Source organism: Mastigoproctus giganteus, chromosome 8 (genome assembly GCF_048544385.1).
Source record: "Mastigoproctus giganteus isolate SK-2022 chromosome 8, ASM4854438v1, whole genome shotgun sequence".
NCBI lineage: Eukaryota > Metazoa > Arthropoda > Arachnida > Uropygi > Thelyphonidae > Mastigoproctus > Mastigoproctus giganteus.
In genome coordinates, this window is record NC_143582.1 from 32,231,019 (window position 1) to 32,251,126 (window position 20,108).

A 20,108-nucleotide genomic window follows, 5' to 3' on the forward strand; every position below is an offset into this window, starting at 1 on the left:
ATATCTGAAGAAGGAAAATTCCATCCTTCCTGAAGAAAGATATCCATATTAGCTTTTTTATTAATATTACTGCATTAGCTATCCAAAATAAATGTTTTGATTCTGTCAAAACATATTTATTTTATTTATTATGTTAAATACATAACATATTTTTATGTTTTTATAATCTAATGTCAAAACATTAAATTATAAATACATAAAAAGTATATGAAATAAAAATATAATAATATAATATATATAATAAATAAAAATATATAATAATAAAATAAACATAATAAAATGTAAAAAATTATATAAAATAAAACAATTAGTCACACTTTGCTGAATTAGCAATGCAGTATGCGAAACTGCATAGTGCACATGTGAATTGTGAATGAGTGGCTACCATACAAATTATTTCATAAATGCATAGTGTCTATCACTGTTGTGCATTACAAATCTGTGCCCATTAGAAACAGATGATAAATCAATAAACATTATTTTATTATGACGGTTTTATTAAGGGGTGCCAAATTTGAATATGAGGAGCACAATATATAGAGAAAGGACATAGTTTATAGCATTACAGGTCTTGTGGCCCCAGGGTTCCACCAACTCCACAACAATCTTTTGCAATACAAAACAGACTCTGTAAAAGACAGAAGTGTAGTCTGCATAGAGAGGTTGTTGTTCACATTGGTTTGTTGTTCGTTTGGCCTCTTGGCCATTGGAAAACCAAGGTCCCACCATTGCCTGTCCTTTACCACGTGGAGATGGGCCACGCAAGAGGGTTGCATAAGTCTCTGGTGGAGTAAACTCTTGCAATGCCTAGGCTTGCTAGGGAGGCACAGAAAGGACATTGTGTATTGTGTTGAAGTTCAACCAGCACCATGGGTTTCCTCAAGCTCCGGATTTATGTCACTGTGATGTAAAACAGATCACTACAAAAGTCAGCAAAGAGTATACATGTAGGTTTGCATAATGTGGTGTTATGTTTTCATACTATAGTGTTGTAAATGCATACATACCCACCACACCACCGTGTAAGGGGTCAACAAACATGTGAACTGATTGTTGACCAAGGGATCCCCTGTGGGACTCTCGTTACCATCCTTAGCCCCAAGTCAGTCAGGCAGAAGGAGTTAAGCATGCTGGCAAGCCCACACCAGGCTCACCTGAGCATTGTGATAGGAGCTTTAAAAAAAAAAAATTAAAAAGGCAGAGTGGGGGCTACAGATTGTACCAGCAGGAAGAGAGAAACAAAGGAGATGTTTGGGAAGGCATCCTACCAAAACTGGCAGTGGAACACCAGGAGCATAAGCCCAATACATCCTCATGTTCTACCAGGCAAAAATTAGGAAGAGGGAAGGAAAGCCATGAGAGGTAGGTGCTCCCATGGGAATACCATAAGGTCCATGGTCCCATACAGCAGTGAAGCTTGCCACAGTGCAGCATTGATCCAATCCCCAAGGAGTTAGCATTGTCCCATGCTATAGAGTAGTGCCAGCAAAGGAATCCTTGACAGAGGATTTGTGGATCCATCCATCAGTGAAGTGGATGGATGTGTGGCAAAACCCTAACTAGAACAGAGTTGAGTTAGCATCAGATCCTACTCTGGAGACAACAGTCCAGAGTTAGCAGACAATCAGGAAAAGGTCATGATCATAAGATACAGGAAGAACAACAGAGGTACTGCTCCAGAAGATGTCAAGGTTCTGCTGGTTTTGGAGGTCATATCCTGGGTGTCAGATCCAGATGGAGTCTGTTGACTTCACTTCGATGGAGGGAGATTCCAATGAATGGAGTATTAGAGCGAGAGTGTCACACCAAGTAGAAAGGTCAATCAGAAAAGGTTGTAACATTTTGCTGCCAGGCAGCATCTGTTCTACGGAGGTGGATTTATCCATGGTCAAGTGGGTACACTTTTATAGAAAATGAGGTCTCCAGACCTGCATTGCATGTCTGGAGACCTCAAGACATGGCCAAACCATTGCTGTGTACAAAGGGTTAATCACTTCCTTATCCCTGCTAGCAAAGTTCCTGTATATCGTCGACATGAGCTGTCCTGGCAACCTGTCTACACTGCTCAGAGAACTTCACATCTGACTGCTCAATTACCACCAGGTCTTTTTTCATTTTCCACTATCCACAGTTGGTATGTTAATCTGGATTTACTGTTACCTATTAGCAGTACCTTGCATTTGTCAATGTGAAACTTCAATTGCCATTTCTCAGCCCATCTGACTAATTTTTATAGATCTTGTTGTAGCAGCTTAACGTGATTATTGTCATTAAGCACCTTTCCAACCTTTATATCATCTGCAACTTAGACATTAAGCCTGATTTATCTTCAGCAATATCATTAACACAGAAAACAACAGTAAGCCCAGCACTGAACCCCAGGGGACTTCACTAATAACACTATTCAAAGAACAGCCGTGTCATTAATAACCACTCTGTCTTCTCCCACTCAACCATCCCTTTATTCACAGTAGTAACTTGCCCTTAATGCCACACTGCTGCAATTTGTACAGCAGTCTTTTACGTATAACAGTAACAAAAGCCTTCCTGAAATCCAAGTATATGATATCAAAACTATTTTTTGCATCCATTTCCTTTTTTATGGCATCATAGTATCCAATCAGATTGGTCAGACATCATTGCCCCTGAACAAATCTATGCTGTAAGTGCAGTATAGCTGCATTCCTTTCTAGGTGGTCTTGCATTACTTCTTTAATCAGTGACTCCATTATTTTCCCTGGAACAGAAGTTTAGCTGATGCATATTACAAACTGGAATGACATTCCAATGTGCTCCAGCTCATTCCAAGACACAATCAAATCTCTCAGGAATGCAGGCAGGGGCAGGCTGTCCCGAGGATGCAAGGGGTGCACTGCACCCAGGTGGCAACATTCAAGGGACACCTGAAAACCTGAAACTTACATACATATATAAAGAAAATTTTAAATTGGAATTTCAATTGGCACCCAAGCACCAAATTGCGATTGGCACCTGGGCGCCACATACCCTAGACATGCCCCTGGATGCATGTATATAAAATGCACTATATGCCTGCTTGTGTAACACTTTTTTCAAAATAACTAATTTTTAGGATAATAATAATTTTGGCAGTTTTTACCTCTTATACAATCCCCCCCCCCTCCTCCAAATTCCAAAACTTGTGAAACGGTGATATTTTCATTCAATTTAAACGATTTGTGTATATTGTTACAAATTGTTATTATTATTATTATTATTATTATTACTAAGCCATATGGTGCAAGGAAGCCTGGGGCTTATGCTACACCAGCCAAAAAAAATATATATATATATTCTCAGGTTTCCCCCAAGTTTTGGGGGAGGTGGGAAATGCGTCCACCTGTGCCCATTCCCCCACCCAGATTTAAAACAACAAGGAATCATTATTGTTTATTAATTATATTAATATATACTTTTTAAAATAATAATTTTAATGAACTAAAAAATTCAAATGCAAATAATATTGTATCACTACTAATACAGCCCTCCCCCGCCCCAAAAAAAAAAAACATAAAAGGGTGAAATAAGGAATATAAACCGGATGAATAATAACGATTATACATTTTTTTCTGACAGTAAAATGACTAGATTCTTACCATTAGGACCTCTGGGGGCGATGTTTCGACCCCATAGAAACAATATACACATATTTTTTAAAAAATTTTATATATAAAAAATATTCACGTACAATATATATATTTTTATTTTTTATTTTTTTCACAGAAAGGCTGAAATTCAGTATACGGTACGCCTCGTGTTACGCTGCGTAACGAACAGAAGGCTGCGTGAAGGATGTGAACTGAGAAAAATAATTGTAATTAGAAGGGGGAAAAAACCACTTATTACAGGGGGCATGTTTTTAATTGATTTTCATTTTTGACTAGTGAAAAAAGTTTGGTTTTTCTGTTAAATTTAATAAGATAATTAGATATATTTTTCCGCCGAGTAAATGTTTCTTAATAATTCTTCATTATTTGCTATTTCTTCATAAAATTCTTCACAAGAATCAGCAAAATTGCACTTAACTTGTAGTATTGCTTTGTGTTTCTACGGTCAGCTGTGTTTTTGTTGACGTTCACAGTTTATTTACTATCGAAAACTCTTTCCGTTGTACCATTGGTTCCCGGCAAACATAATGCAAATGATTTGTATTATGTTTGCCATTAAGTATGGAGGCCACATGTCCCATCCCGGACATCTTCCGGGATAGTTTGCAATGCGGGACAAACGACTGAAATCCGGGACGTCTGTCACTTTATACTAACGGTTAATTTTGTTAGAAAAAAAAAAAAAAAAAGTTATAGAATTAGTGATCTAATGAACTTAGCGCAACCTTAATCACATTTTCGATTACACTACAGTTGAATTTTATATTAATACGCGAAAAAAAATTACGGTAAATATTAATGGCGAAAATTGAAGTGTTTGCATGTTAAAATAAAGTAAGGGAAATTATTTCTGAAAGTGAGAGTAATTTGAATTTTATAGGAGGCAGTACTTGTCATGTGCAATTCAAATTGCACAAATTCGTTACACCTGATAATTTAACAAATAATGTTACTTGGAGAAAAACAAATACAAGCGAAAACAGTTACTTTGTGAGCTAATATATTAATTTTTGGTATTATTGTATTAAATTATTTACATTCAAAAAATGAAAACCTGACTCGCATTGTAGGTAACCTGTGGTAATCTGACCCAAAGCTTGACCTAGTGCGGACTACCGAACGTATTATTATTATTATTATTATTATTATTATTATTATTATTATTATTACATGGTGCAAGGAAGCTTGAGGCTTATGCTGCACTAGCCAAAAAAAAAAAAAAAAAAAAAAAATTCCCCGGGTTACCCTGAGAGAGAGAGAGAGAGAGAGAGAGAGAGAGAGAGAGAGAGAGAGAGAGAGAGAGAGAGAAAAGTAGAAGGGAATCACCAAGAAACAGAAGAATGATGATATCCAGCTCAGGACCCTAGGTGTGCCAAGCCCAAACTCACTAGATGTGAGCCCCTGGGGTTAGTGTGTGGGAAAAATACCCCTGGCAAACTAAAATACTCAGGAATAACTCTTCCGAAGAAATAATAAATGAAAATTGTAATTATAATAAATAAAAAAACATTTTGAATTTCTATGTTTACGGTACGTTGCGATGTTTCCGTTACAGTAGTAGTAGTGGCATGTGATGCAAGAAAGCAAGTGTATGAGCTTATGCAGCATCAGCCGAAAAAAAAAAAAAAAAATCACACCATTCCCTCCAAATGCCTGTTCAGTTCCTCCTTAAATTCATTTAACCTATCAACTTCCACAACGACAGATGGAAGTTTGTTCCAGCAATTAACCACCCGCTGGCTAAAGGAAATTTCCGCACACCTATTCTACATCTGTCTTTTCTTAATTTGAATTTATACCCCCTTAGGTTCGTAATCTGAACAAGTGGAAGGATCCCATCAGAATTCAGCGTGCTCAATCCATTCAAGGCCTTATACACCTCAATCAGATAACCACGCAGGTGCCTAGTCTCTAGCCACTGCAATTTGCAGAACTTAAGCCTCTCTTGGTAAGAGGATCCCTTCATTCCCCTCATCAATCTTGTTGCCCTTCTCTGTACACGCTCAAGCAAATCTACATCCTTCCTAAAATGAGGCCTCCAGACCTGTACACAGTACTCAAGACGTGGCCTGGCCATTGCCTTATACAGAGGGACAATCACCTCCTTTTCTCTGCTAGCAAAATTCCTATATATCATTGACAAAACCCCATGACCTGCCCTGGCAGCCTGTCTGCATTGCTAAGAAAACTTCATATCTGACTGCACAATTACTCCCAGGTCTTTTTCATTTTCTACTACCTTAAGTGTAGTACCACACAGTTGTTACATTTCTCTGGGGTTACTTCTACCCATATGCAGTACTTTGCATTTGTCAAGGTTAAACTTCAGTTGACACTTCTTAGCCCATCAGTATTTTACACTTTTGTCATATACAATTATTAAAGTTTGAAGAGGTTATAAAATTATGCACATAGTGTGAAATACTGTATTTGTATCCAAAGGCGAATGATCTTAATTCAAAACGAATATTTATCAGCGGTGTTATAAAAGTTATACAATGTCCTCACTTTCCAAAAGCATATCACCAGCTGCAGTGCAATGGGGTGTGGCGTTATCATCCATAAACACGAACTCGGGTCCAATAGCACTACGGAACAGACGCACATGGGGAAGAATTACCTCAGTACAGTAGCGTGCACCGGTTATAGTATCGCCTTCCAGTATCTGGAGTTGTGTACGTCCATCCAAGATAACGCCTCCCCGGACGAGAACACCCCGATCGCCATATCGATCCCTTTCTGTGATGTTTGCGGGGTGATACCATGTGCCAACCTCTTGCAAGATTAGCTGACATCCAGAATCGCTGCTGAGAATGAACAGCAAATTCAAAATGGGAAGCATTCAAAGAACTTATCTTGGAAGCTACTAGGCTTTACATACCAACTAAGAAATATTGGTCAAGGTTTAGGCCAAAATGGATGTCAGATGAACTAATGAGGCATATGGCAGAGAAGAAAAATGCATGGGATACATACAAATTAACACATGACACAGAAGCCTATGATAGATACAAGTTGATATGCAACCAAGTTACAAAGGAGGTTAGGCAGGCGAAGGCAGATTGCGAGAAATCCTTGGCAAGGGATGCAAAGAAAAACAGCAAAGAGTTCTTTACTTATGTAAACTCTAGAAGGAAGGGGATGAATCAGATTGGTCCACTTGATATTGATGGGTCAACTGTTGATGATCCTGCTCAGGTAGCTAACAAACTAAATGAATATTTTGCATCGACATTCACACATGAGGAGTTATTCAGCGAGGGGAATGCCAGAGGTGTATTCAACTCTAGCAGTAAGCTCCAGAATCTTGAAATAACTGGGAGTAAAGTGGAGGAGAAACTGTTGAAGATAAACACAAGAAAGGCACCCGGAGTGGATGGGATCTATCCAGTTATATTAAAGGAGGCAGCAAAGGAAGTAAGCAAACCCTTAGCCATAATTATGAGAGCTTCCTTGGACTCAGGGGAGGTACCCATGGACTGGAAATGTGCAAATGTGACCCCAATTCACAAAGGAGGATCAAAGGCTGACACAAGTAATTATAGACCTGTGAGCTTAACTTCTGTTCCAGGAAAATTAATGGAGGCACTGGTTAAAGAAGCACTGCAGGATCATTTAGACAAGACTTCAGTTATAGCTCAGACACAGCATGGTTTTGTTAAGGGGAAGTCTTGCCTGACCAACTTGATTGGATACTATGATGCAGTCACAAAAGATCTGGATGCAGGGAATAACTTTGATATTATATACTTGGATCTTAGAAAGGCTTTTGATACTGTTGCACATGGAAGACTGCTACACAAATTGGAGCAGTGTGACATTGGAGGCAAATTGCTGCTATGGATAAAGGGGTGGTTGAGGGGGAGAAGACAGAGAGTGGTAATCAATGGACACTGCTCATCGTGGACTGATGTTATTAGTGGAGTCCCTCAGGGCTCAGTGTTGGGTCCATTATTGTTTTCTGTATTTATAAATGATATTGATGATGGTATATCGGGCTTAATGTCCAAGTTTGCAGACAATACAAAGGTTGGCAGGGTTGTCAAGGACACTACTGACACTATGCTGCTGCAACAGGATCTGGAAAGGTTGAGCAGATGGGCTGAGAGGTGGCAAATGAAGTTTAACATTGACAAATGTAAAGTACTACACATGGGAAACAGCAACCCCAGAGCAACGTATCAACTCTGTGGTACTACACTGACAGTGGTAGAGAATGAAAGGGACTTGGGGGTGGTTGTGCAGGCAGATATGAAGTTCTCTGAGCAGTGCAGACGGGCTGCAAGAGTAGCTCATGGAGTATTGTCAATGATATACAGGAATTTTTCCAGCAGGGATAAGGAGGTGATTATTCCATTGTATAAGGCGATGGTCAGGCCACACCTAGAGTACTGTATACAGGTCTGGAGGCCTCATTTCAAGAAGGATGTAGAGCTGCTGGAACGAGTACAGAGAAGGGCAACAAGATTAGTGAATGGAACAAAGGGGTGCTCTTACGAATAAAGGCTTAAGTTTTGCAAATTACAGTGTCTGGAGACTAGGCACCAGCGAGGTTATCTGATAGAGGTGTATAAAGCCTTGAATGGTTTGAGCATGCTCAATGCTGATGGGATTCTTCCTCTAGCTCAGAAAAATCACCTGAGAGGGCATAAATTCAAATTGAGGAAGGACAGATGTAGGATAGACGTGCGGAAATTTGCCTTTAGCCAGCGGGTGGTTAGTTGGTGGAACAGACTTCCATCCCTTGTGGTGGAGGTTGATAGCTTAAATAAGTTTAAGGCTCAGCTGGACAGGTATTTTGAACGAACAGAGGGGTGAAGTGGAAGTGGGGTTTTTTTTTTTTTTTTTTTTTGGCTGATGCTGCATAAGCTTGCTTTCTTGCATCAAATGCCTCTACTAATGCTAATGCTAATGCTACTCTCATCAGTAAAGAGTACCTTACCCCATTGCTCTGCTGTACAGTCCTTTTGTTCGATGCACCATTGTAAACGGTGTCTCCGATGGGCAGGTGTTAAAGGGACACAGTGTACTACTGGCTGTCGGGCAAACAGTCCACCTTTGTGGAGTCGCCTGGCCACAGTAAACCGCGATATCCTGCATCCTGTGCAGCTGGTTTGCAATGGATCCCGCTGTTTGGTGTCGGTCCAACTTGGCCTGTAGGAGTGTATAGCGGTCATCATTGGGCGTTGTTTTTCGTGGACGACCACCACTGGTTCTTCGAACACCTTTACTTGTCGTTCTGAAGGCCGACCACGCACGTGAGACGATGGTATGGGCGATACCAAACTGTGCAGCCACACTCTTTGCACTTCGACCTTCGTCGAGCTTTCCAATTATTCGACCCCGGGTGAAGTCATCCAGAAGTTGTCTACTGGTCATTTCGTTGTCTGTAACACTCTATGAAACCAATCGAACGTCTGTAACAATCGTGTTCACCATTTGGTAATTTGCATATAACTACTGAACTGCTGCTTTTATCTGTTTATGTGAGCCCTCTCATCACGATTCAAATTTTTGCATGTGCACCAGCTTTCTACTGAACGACCACAGTTATGCAAATCACCACAGGCTGTTTCGTTTGATTTTGTGGTTGTAACCTTTAGAAATAGTGTTGGTCCTTAAGTTTTGCACACTAGTGTATATATATGCATTTTTTTCCCCGATCAAATTATGTCTATGTTCAAATAAGTGCGTACTCAGTATTGTACATCGCACACTTGAATTAAAATTAAAACGCTTTTTTAATGAACGGTTACAATTAAAACCCTCGCATGGGCGAATCAAACAAACAAGCGCGTAGTGTACTGCATTTTGTACACCATTCAGTTTCCTCCAACCTTTTTTTTTTTGGAATAAAAGTTAGAAATAAATTTAAAATGGGTAATCCTACACTTTATTCCTAAATTAAAAATTTAACATTTTTTAAAAAGGCAGTTATTCAATAAAAAAAAAAATAGCAAACAAAACATTTTATTCACTTAAACCTCTTCTTGTTTTCATCAAATGGCATTTTTTCGATTATACAGAGAATTAAAAATCGAGTATATTCAAGAAAAAAATGCAGCTACTCATTTTATTTATTTATTTAAAACGTTGTTTCGCACATAATGCATTTTGATAATCTGCATTTAGCGGAGCAAGCAGGTTCAATATTTTGCCAATAGAACGGTGATATTTCCCCACCTCCCCCAAAACTTGGGGGAGGTGGGGAAATGGTGAGGAATTCCAAAACTTGTGAAATGGTGATTATACTTTCGTTCAATAAAATTATTTAATAGCAAATGCCTCGTGCTACGGGGTAGAATGACTTAACATAGCATTAGCATTAGTAGAGTCATATGATGCAAGAAAGCAAGCTTATGCACCATCAGCCAAAAAAAAAAAAACCTCCCATTTCACAACTCCATTCGCTCCAAATGCCTGTCCAGCTCAGCCTAAAATTTATATAGGTTATCAACTTCCACAACAAAAGATGGAAGTCGGTTCACCAATCAACTACCTGCTGGCAAAAGGCAAATTTCCGCACATCTGTTCTACAACTGTCTTTCCTCAATTTGAATCTGTGCTCCCTCAGTTCTTAATCTGAGCAAGAGGAAGAATCCCATCAGCATTCAGCTTGCTTAACCCATTGAAGGCCACATACACCTCAATCAGATCACCTCGCAAGTGCCTACTCTTCAGGCGCTGCAATTTGCACAACTTAAGCCTTTCTTGGTAAGACCACCCGTTTTTTCCCCTCAACAATCTTGTTGCCCTTTTTTGTACTCGTTCTAGCAATTCTACATCCTTCCTAAAATGAAGCCTCCAGACCTGTAAACAGCACTCTAGGTGTGGCCTGACTATTGCCTTGTATAATGGGGTAATAACATCCCTGTCCCTGCTAGCAAAATTCCTATATATCATTGACAAGACTCCATGACCTACCCTGGCAGCCCGTCTGCACTGATCAGCAAACTTCAAATTAGACTGCACAATTACCCCCAGGTCTTTTTCACTTTCCACTTCCCTAATTGTAGTACCACACAGTTGGTACGTTTCTCTTCGGTTATTGCTACCCATATGCAGTACTTTGCATTTGTCAATGTTAAACTTCAGTTGCCACTTCTTAGCCCATTTGTCCAACTTATCTAGATCCAGTTGGAGTAGCATATTGTCTTTACTGTCGTTAACAACCCTACCAACCTTTGTATCATCTGCAAACTTGGACATTAAACCTGATATACCTTTATCAATATCATTGATAATTATACAAAACAACAATGGGCACAACACCGAACCCTGGGGAACTCCACTAACAACATTTGTCCACGAAGAGCAGTTTCCATTGATTACCACTCTCTGTCATCTCCCATATAGGTTAGTGCAAAAGCATCATTTTAACGTAGCCATCTACCAAAGTAGTTAAATTAATTAATTAAATTGGCATCAACAAACTTTGAAACAGTGCCGTCTGGGTGGTAGTATCCACAGAATAAATAACAGTAGTCTTCTCCACTGGTGAAGTGTTACTTATCCAATGTAGTACAATACCATGGCATTCACAATGTGAGATATAACCAAAACGATGCCAATTTAATTCATTAATTTAACTACTTTGGTAGATGGCTAAGTTAAAATGATGCTTTTGCATAAACCTATTCACTGAGTGATCACTGAATTATGACCACCCCTATGAAAACTGAATGCGACCCGTTGACCACGTGAGGTACGAGAGTGCGGAGTTAGTCGACCTACGTAGCATAGATAAGGTGTCAGCGGTTCAGTAGGTAGTAAAATTCCGAGAGTGATGGGTAAAAGGAAGGATTTATCGGACTTTGATAAAGGACAGATTGTGGGCGCTCGACGAGCTGGTGCCTCGATTTCCCAAACGGCTGAACTGGTGGGGTGTTCGAAAGCCGCCGTAGTTAAAGTGTACCAGGACTGGCGTCAAAATGGTCAAACAATGACCTAACGGAAAAACTGCAAAGGTCAGCGAAAAGTTGATGTTAGAGGTGAGCGCCGGGTACGACAACTCGTATAGGCGAACAGGCGCAGCACTGTTGAAGCGTTGACTACCCAATACAACATGGGCCTACCTGGAACAATATCTGGCATGACCATGCGTCGCACGCTCGCACGTATGGGCTATACCAGCAGACGACTCCTACGGCATCCTCTCCTAACCAAGGTTCATGGGGATTAAAGGCAAGTTGGATGTTAGAAGACTGGGAGAAAGAGTGCTGGTCGAATGAGTCACGTTATTTACTCCATACTGTAGGTGGTATTGTACGGATCATGTCGTTGGCGTCAACAACATGAGGCTCTTGATCCATCATGCATAGTATCAAAAGTGCAGTACGGTGGAGGTGGTTGTATGGTGCGGGGCACGTTTCACTGGCAGGAACTTGGATCCCTGGTGCATGTGGAACAACGTATCAGTGGTTTCCGCTATCGTCAACTGCTTGCTGACTGTGTGTACCCCACTATATTACACTTTTTCCCGAATGGCGATGGTGTCTTCCAAGATGACAATGCGCCGAGCCATCGGGCACTTGTTGTGCAGAAATAGCTTGAGGAACAGAGTTCTGACTTCCGGCATATCGACTGGCCTCCGAACTCCGTCGATATCAATCCCCCAGAGCACTTGTGGGACATTATGGAAAGGCATATCAGGCATCTGGATGCACCAATCACCTCCATACCTGCATTGCTGACCGCATTACACACAGCTTGGTTGGCCATATCTCCGGAGCGCTTCCGACATCTTGTTGAATCAATGCCACGTCGGATAGCTGCTATACTGAGGGCAAAAGGAGGACCTACGAAGTATTAGGTTGGTGGTCATAATTCAGTGATCACTCAGTGTATGCTAGTTTCGTTCATTTAAGCGATTTGTGTATATTGTTACAAATTGTATTTCACATCAAGATGGCACGTGGCATTTTAGGTTATTTCAGCTAGCAGGGGCTCACATCCGGTGAGTATGGGCTTGGCACACCGAGGGTCCTGAACTGAATATCATCATTCTTCTCTTCCTTTATGATTTCCTTTTACTTCTCTCTAACTCAGAATTTTTTTTGTTTTTTTGGCTGGTGCAGCATAAGCCTCAGGCTTCATTGCATCATATGGCTCATAATATTAATAATATCCCTCTCCTCCGTAGATTGGGAGGGAAGAACGGGAAAGAGTTAACTCTTTTCATACCTACCAAAGCAACAGAAATTCAGATGAAAAAATAAATAAATAAAATAAATATCTTTTTTAAACCCAAAAAGAATACAGATGAATCGAGAAACTGTTGATTTCCTGTTTCTGCACAGCAACTTGCCAAAAAATTTCTAAAATTAAAAATATTTAAAATAAATTAAATTTTTAATAAGAAAAAATTAAAATTAATTATATTAATTTCAGCAAAATTCTAGAATATTTTAAACTTTGATAATATGGAAATATATTCACAATATAAAATTTTCTAAAATTTTCTAAAATTTTGTTAGGAATAATTTTCATCCCATTTTTGAAATTTAACTGATTTTTTAAAAATGTTTCTCTATTATATGCTATAAAAATATTAATCTGGATCGATTGATTTTAATATAAGACTATTTTTAATAACGTAGTATTAAGAAAATTTTGGTTCAGATCTGATATAAATGGATCCGCACAGACGCCACAGTATGCACCACAGAGCAATAAGATATATTATTAATCTGTAGTGTTGGTGTATGTTGCATTAGAGTTTTAGGAGCATCAGCGACTAAGGCGATATTGCTCCGTGTACAGTATACTTACTATCTGTAAACTGCGTGTCTTCTGTAGTCGATTTTCTGTTTGCTGGACGAAAAAACCCGTTTCCAGGGGGAGACCATGTTACTCACGGCCGAGGCCAACTAACTCAACCACGTTGTGAAAAAAGGCCCATAATAATTCCTCACGTCATCGGACTCAGGTCTTTTCTACCGGTGTGGGGAGGACAGCGATTCTACCAACAATGCTACCCACGAGGGTGTACTAACCTGTAGTGTGCACTGTCATAAGTGCTTCAGGTCATATACAGGGTGTTTCAAAAGTGATGGTCAATAATTTAATGGTGAATTGTACAGACTACAATATGCAAAAAAAAAAAAAAGCCTAGTAAACACGGGTTCTTAAGTGAATCGTTTTCGAGATATTGCACATTTTTAGTTGGGATCCACCACTGACTCGTTTGTTTAGGTTAGGTTATGCTCATTCTCTCCGTTTCGCCTCTCTCAATGCTCTGAGACAGCAGGCATACTAGTACTTGTCAAAGGATAGTCAACATGGAAAGAGGTTATAGCAACGAAGAGTATGCGAACATGCACCTCATATATGGTAAAGCCAACGACAGTGCATTCCAGGCTGCACGTTTGTACCAAGAAGCATTTCCCCGCCGAAAGCAGCCCAACAGGCGCACATTCATCAGGACACATCAACGCCTAAGAGAACATGGGCGCTTGGCACATGGGAGTACGAGCAGGTAAGCCCAGAAGCATAACACCTGATGTTGAGGAAAGGATGTTAGAAAGAACATCCTGTAACATGTAACATCTGTAAAATCCTGTGGTGTTGAAACCAAAAATTAAAAATGTATTATCTTATGTTTAATAAAACCACCCTTAGCAAAGGATTCACAGCTTTTGTTAAACTAGTGCTCCCATAGTCAGTGGCGGATCTTAACCGAAAATGTGTATTATCTCGAAAACGGTTCACTCGAAAAGTCTCGATGTTCACTGGGACTTTTTTGCTCATTTTTAGTTTGTATTTTTTATCTTTAAATTATTGACCATGATTTTTGAAACACCCTGTATATGATGAAGTAACACAACGGCCAAATGTCGTTTTTTTTTTTTATTCGTGTTCTTTGTAGAACACTTGACGGGGTTTTATTTATTTTTCTTTTTTTATGCTTATTATTTTATTTTATTATTATTATTTTATTTATTTATTATTATTATTTTTTTGCGGTTAAACTTTACAGACTGTTGTCCGGTTGACCGTAGAAACGTTGTGATGAATGCATCTCAGTTTGCTCGTTAATAAAAAAAAAAAAAAAATTTGATCTCATTTTTCACTCAATATGCAATCTCTTTATATACAAAATACAAACACAATCATTGACTTCAAAAAGCCAAGTTTTTTTGGACTCTGAATATTATGAGGTGAGCCTTGTCCTTCTAACGAATAATTTATTGGAAAACTATTATTAAATTATTTTAAAATTTAAATAAAGAATTTATAATACATTTCTATATAAATAAACGAATAAATAATTACTTTAGTCCTATCAATGTTTTAGTGTTCCTAATAGAAAGTCCCAAAATTTTTTTAGTCAGGGCTCATGCATATAATGAGTGTCATAAACATCCTTTATAATTACCATAATAAAGCATTGAATGATTCTCAAAGAGCATTTTTTCACTTGAACATTAACATTTCGTGCAATTTTTTCAACGAGATGTTAATGGAGATTGGGTGCGTGGTTCGTACACTATTATAACACTACCCAACATGATTTTTACCTCCAGCAAATCAATGGTTGTTTCTTGGTCAAGTTTTATGAATAGAATTTAAAATCAATCATAAAAATTTCCTTTTTATGGTTGGTTTTGTTTATTGGGCTAAAAGTTATGCAAGTACATCATTACTGTTCTTGCAATATAGTATATTTTGATTTTGATGCACTTTTCCCGACAAGTCAGTATTTTTATTAATTTTATTACACCATTAAACTATTCAATATATAGTGTATGATAAACTACGCTATAAGAATTCACCTTCTGTTCAAATTTACCAATTGCTTTTATGTTTTTAGGTTAATGCAGTGTTAAAATGGAGAAGACAAAGCACAGGACTTGCATCAATCACCCAGACAACTTCTGTTGTTTGTGGACAATTAATCCCAAAAACTCAGAAGAAAATATACAATGTCACAAAAGTTGCATATTCATTGTAGGTTCAAGGCTGTGGTTATATGACAAGCTGAGAGCATTAGCTTTTGCCGTTCCTATGGTATGGCGCGAGCCCAAGAATCATTTCGACGACTGCTATTTCTGCATGACAAAAATAAAAGGTATTTACAAAAAGAGCAAGCACTACATCAAATATCCAAATATCCCATCAGTAATTAGGCCAGTGCCACACGGTAAGGAACTGCCAGTACCTGTGCCACCAAAATCTTGGAGTATTGGAAGTAGTGATGAAGGTACAGAAGGAATCGTTTTACCAGATTTCGCGGGATCATGTACTTCACATGATTTGGACTACGAGCCAGAAAAAGAAAAGGTCGCACACTACATTGAACAAGAAGAATTAAGCGACTTGATCAGAGACTTGAGCTTACCCAAACGGAAGGCTGAATTACTAAGATCCAGACAACAACAGTGGAACTTACTCCCCAAAGGTACAAACGTTACAATATACTATAAGCGAAATGAAGAGTTTTCAAGATATTTTGCAATGCAAAACAACACGTGTGTCTGCAAAGACGTCGTTGGTCTTATGCACGAACTGAACATTGATCACAATACCTCTGAATGGCGTTTGTTCATTGATGCATCAAAGCTAAGTTTGAAAGCAGTATTGCTTCATAATGGAAATACTTTACTATCAATTCCTCTTGTTCATGCTGTTGGCCTGAAAGAAACTTACGATAATATGTCCCAGATTCTTGTATACGTTACAATGACTATGGTTGGAATATTTGTGGTGATCGAAAAGTGATTAGACTGCTTGTTGGGTTCCAAGGTGGTTTCACTAAATACTGTTGTTTCTTGTGTTTGTGGGATAGTCGTGCAAGCCAAACACTACGTCGTACAACACTGGGATAAGAGATCAATGTAAAGTATGTAAGAGAGCAAAAGCAATGTAAAGTATGTACCATTCGTTGATCCACAGAAGGTTTTTCTTCCCCTTAACACATCAAGCTTGAATTGATTAAGAATTTCACTAAGGCACTGGATAAAGAAAGCAGAGGATTCGTATATTTACTGAAAATGTTTCGAAATTTATCTCATGCAAAGCTGAAGGAAGGAATTTTTATAGATCCTCAAATAAGAAAGCTCCTAAAAGATGAAGAATTTCAAAGAAACCTGAATGGAGATCTTTCAAAGCTGTGGTACACGAATTCCTTGGAAAGAGAAAAGAAGAGAACTATGAACAACTGGTGACAAACTTGCTGAAATGTTACAAGAACAGGGTGCCGAATGTCATTGAAAATGCATTTTCTTCATTCTCATCTGGATTTCTTTCCTGAAAATTTAGTAGATGTCAATGATGAACAAGGAGAGCGCTTCCACCAGGACGTATTTGCAATGGAAAAACGATACCAAGGTCGCTGGGACTGCCATGATGGGAGATTACTGTTGATTCCTTAAACGGGAAAGCAACCGGAGTATAAAAGGAAATCATTGAGCGGGAAGCATGTCTAAGTAACATATATTGTGTGTGTATGTGTGTAATAATTACAACCATGTATGCTGATATTGTATAAAAACAAGGAATTTAAAAAATGCGTACATCTTTTGATGTAGACGTGACAGAAGTAAAAAAATGTATGTTTTCATAATCAGGACATTAATTTTGTTCAGAATAACGAACTTTCGTTCCAGAGGTATGACGAAAAAAAAATTTTTTCAGTAGTGTAATTAGCAGAATAGATGCTGAATATACAACGGAAGCGGGTAGGGATAAAACTATTTCAGACTGTGTTTCAGCTTGGCACAACTTTTTAAAGAATTTTTTTTTGTAAAATGTATTCTATTATTATGGAACTCCAAGTTATTTTCTTTTATTTATATTACCATCGAAAAATTAATAATGCCCCTTCAATTGGGACATTATTGTGAAACTATCGAAAGAATTTGTAGAGTACCAGTAAGAATAAAAATCTACTTTCTGCACTAAGCAGAATAAATAAATAAATTTTCCATTTTTAATCCGGGACGAGCAAACGATCAGAGGAGTTCACAAGGACAGAATACAACAAACATCACCGTATTCAGCAGTCACGGGCTTGAGCCCCGGTCGCTCAAGGCACGTGTACTTATGCACCCTCGTGCCTGACCACTCGGAATACGGCCAACCATTATGGATTATGTATTATGATTAATGATATTGACCTATGATATCTTAATTAAGCAGGGTTGTTCCTCTTTGTAGAACAATGTGAATACCAAGAACAGTGTCTAAATCCAAGTAATGCATGTATTTAGAATTTTTCGTTTACCTTCTTTATGAAAAGGAGAAAAGTAACTACTTACTGGTCAGAGAGTTGTCCCAAAATAAGTGCACCACACATACCCCCAACCGTAAATGATAAGCTGACAAAGGTCACTAACCATTCCTGTTCGCAAACGAGGTTCCACTGTAATGAAATAAAAAAAAAGAAAGTAATTAAAGAATATTGAAAAGAATGAAAAATATCTATTAATCATTATGGGTTCGGTATTTTTGCCTTTTAAAATTTCTGTGATTTCTATCATGTTCAAAGGTTCTCCTCAGTCGTTCTTTGAAACCACTTTATATACTATACAAGATTCGTCAGCTTAGCGTTTTGAAGTCTGTTCTTCTACGTTTCATATACAGAGCTGTTTCTTTTCAAAGAAGAACACCTCATGGGAAGCCCACTACATTCTCTATTCTTGGTGGGGTTACTCTGTTTTCAACTCTGAAGGAACTAAAAGAGGTAACACAATTAATAATAATAATTTTATTATTATTATATGAACCTCCGGCAGTACTGGAAACCCCAACCCACAAGCTGTACTGAGACAACAGTTGTACAGCACAACAGACCGGACATAATGTTTGTCGACAAGAAGGAAAATGCTACCTATCTGATTGACATAGCAGTGCCCAACACTGGCAACCTCCAGAAAACGCATGAGGAAAAAATCAGGAAGTACACGAACCTAAGACAGGAAATCAAAGAAATGCGGCATATGCAACAAGTAACGACCATCCCGATCATAGTGTCACCCATCGGTTTGGTGCCAAAAACCCTGCATAACAGCCTAGCAGCAAAAGGTCTCCCAGAGAACACCTACAAGGAACTTCAGAAGATCGCAATCCTGAACACTGTAGGACAGTCAGAAAGTTCCTCGACCAACAGTAATACCAGATAACCCTTGTCGACAAGAAGGAAAAGGCTACCTATCTGATTAACATAGCGGTGTCCAATTCTGGCAATCTCCAGAAAACCCATGAGGAAAAGTTCAAGAAGTACACGAACCTAAGACAAGAGATCAAAAAGATGTGGCATATGCAACTTTACTCATAAAGCGATATTCTGTTTTTGATTCTTTGCAGCTCAGACTGCTTTGTGAAGGAAGATAGATGAAATCAAACATCAACCAGTCTTAATTTGAAGTCTTAATTCACAATTTGAATAATCTTAAGACTGATTTATTTGAGAAAAGACCTCCATGACCAGAGTCCACGTAACATTATTAAGTGGCAGCCTTGACTGGATAACTACCAGATAATTTTCATTCATTTAGAGAGGACGGAGTTTCAATCCCTTCAGAGGCTAAAGAATTCTTAAAGACCTGTTCAATCAAGCTTGTAATAGCCGATCTCAGGCAAAGAAAATACAGTTCCACAGTTCCAGAACCTTCAAGGTACCCATCATCAGACAGTACATTGGCTGTTAAAGGGCAAAAAGTTTTGTAATTTAGTCCACAAATATGTAATAGCACTTTTTTTTTTTTTTTTTTTTTTTGTGTCCTTTAACAGTCAATGGTCTGATGATGATGGGTCCCCGGCAAGGTTCCCGAAACGTCACCTTAATCTACAGGAATTTAGTTATAAACTGAATAAACTATCTTAATATTAACGTGGTATAAGAGTGGTCATTACTAAAAGTATACTTTTGTGTTATTATCCATCTTTTAGTGGATGTCGGTATTTGTTTTTTTGGAATCTGTGCACAAACGTAGGTTTTTTCGGGTTGCCTCAATTCTGTGCTCTCTCTCTCTCTGTCTTTGGATGGGTATTGGCTTTCTGAGTAATTTGATTTCCTTCCGTACTGTTTAATTTGTTTTTTGTTTACTTAATAGCTGCTTAGCTGTAGGTGAGTGACAGCACCTTCTAAATACCACTCGTTGAAGTTATCAAAACAATTTCGGCGCTTGTTGTAAAAGTGGTAATTTAATTTAATCATGAATATATCAATGGTCGGTAAGGAAATAAATTTAATTTCTTCTTGAGCAGATTTTGTATTATGAAAATAACAAGTTCGCTGAGAATTATTTTCAAACTAACGCAAACATTATTTTACAACTTTCTAGAGATTTGGCAAAAGTGTCTCTATAAAAATTATATATACATTCAGTCTCTAGAGCAAAGTTTCCGGCATTCCCCTCCCCCCATACTTCTCCTTCAACCCATGCACGGTACTAAGTACTATAGGTTTTGATACCTTTCGTGTTTGGGGTTTTCATAAAAAAAAAAATAAATAAATAAATAAATACGAACGTAGTAATT

General features: G+C 38.4%; 1 protein-coding gene across 1 annotated transcript in view; it reads right to left on the reverse strand.

Moving 5' to 3' along the window:
* LOC150081424 (solute carrier family 22 member 4-like) overlaps positions 1 to 20,108 on the reverse strand; it is a 130,722-nt gene that overhangs the window by 103,614 nt on the left and 7,000 nt on the right. Inside the window, exon 2 of the mRNA XM_090380198.1 lies at positions 17,885 to 17,988. Coding sequence (XP_090236324.1) covers positions 17,885 to 17,988 — 104 coding nt within the window. The remainder of the gene's footprint in view (positions 1 to 17,884; positions 17,989 to 20,108) is intronic.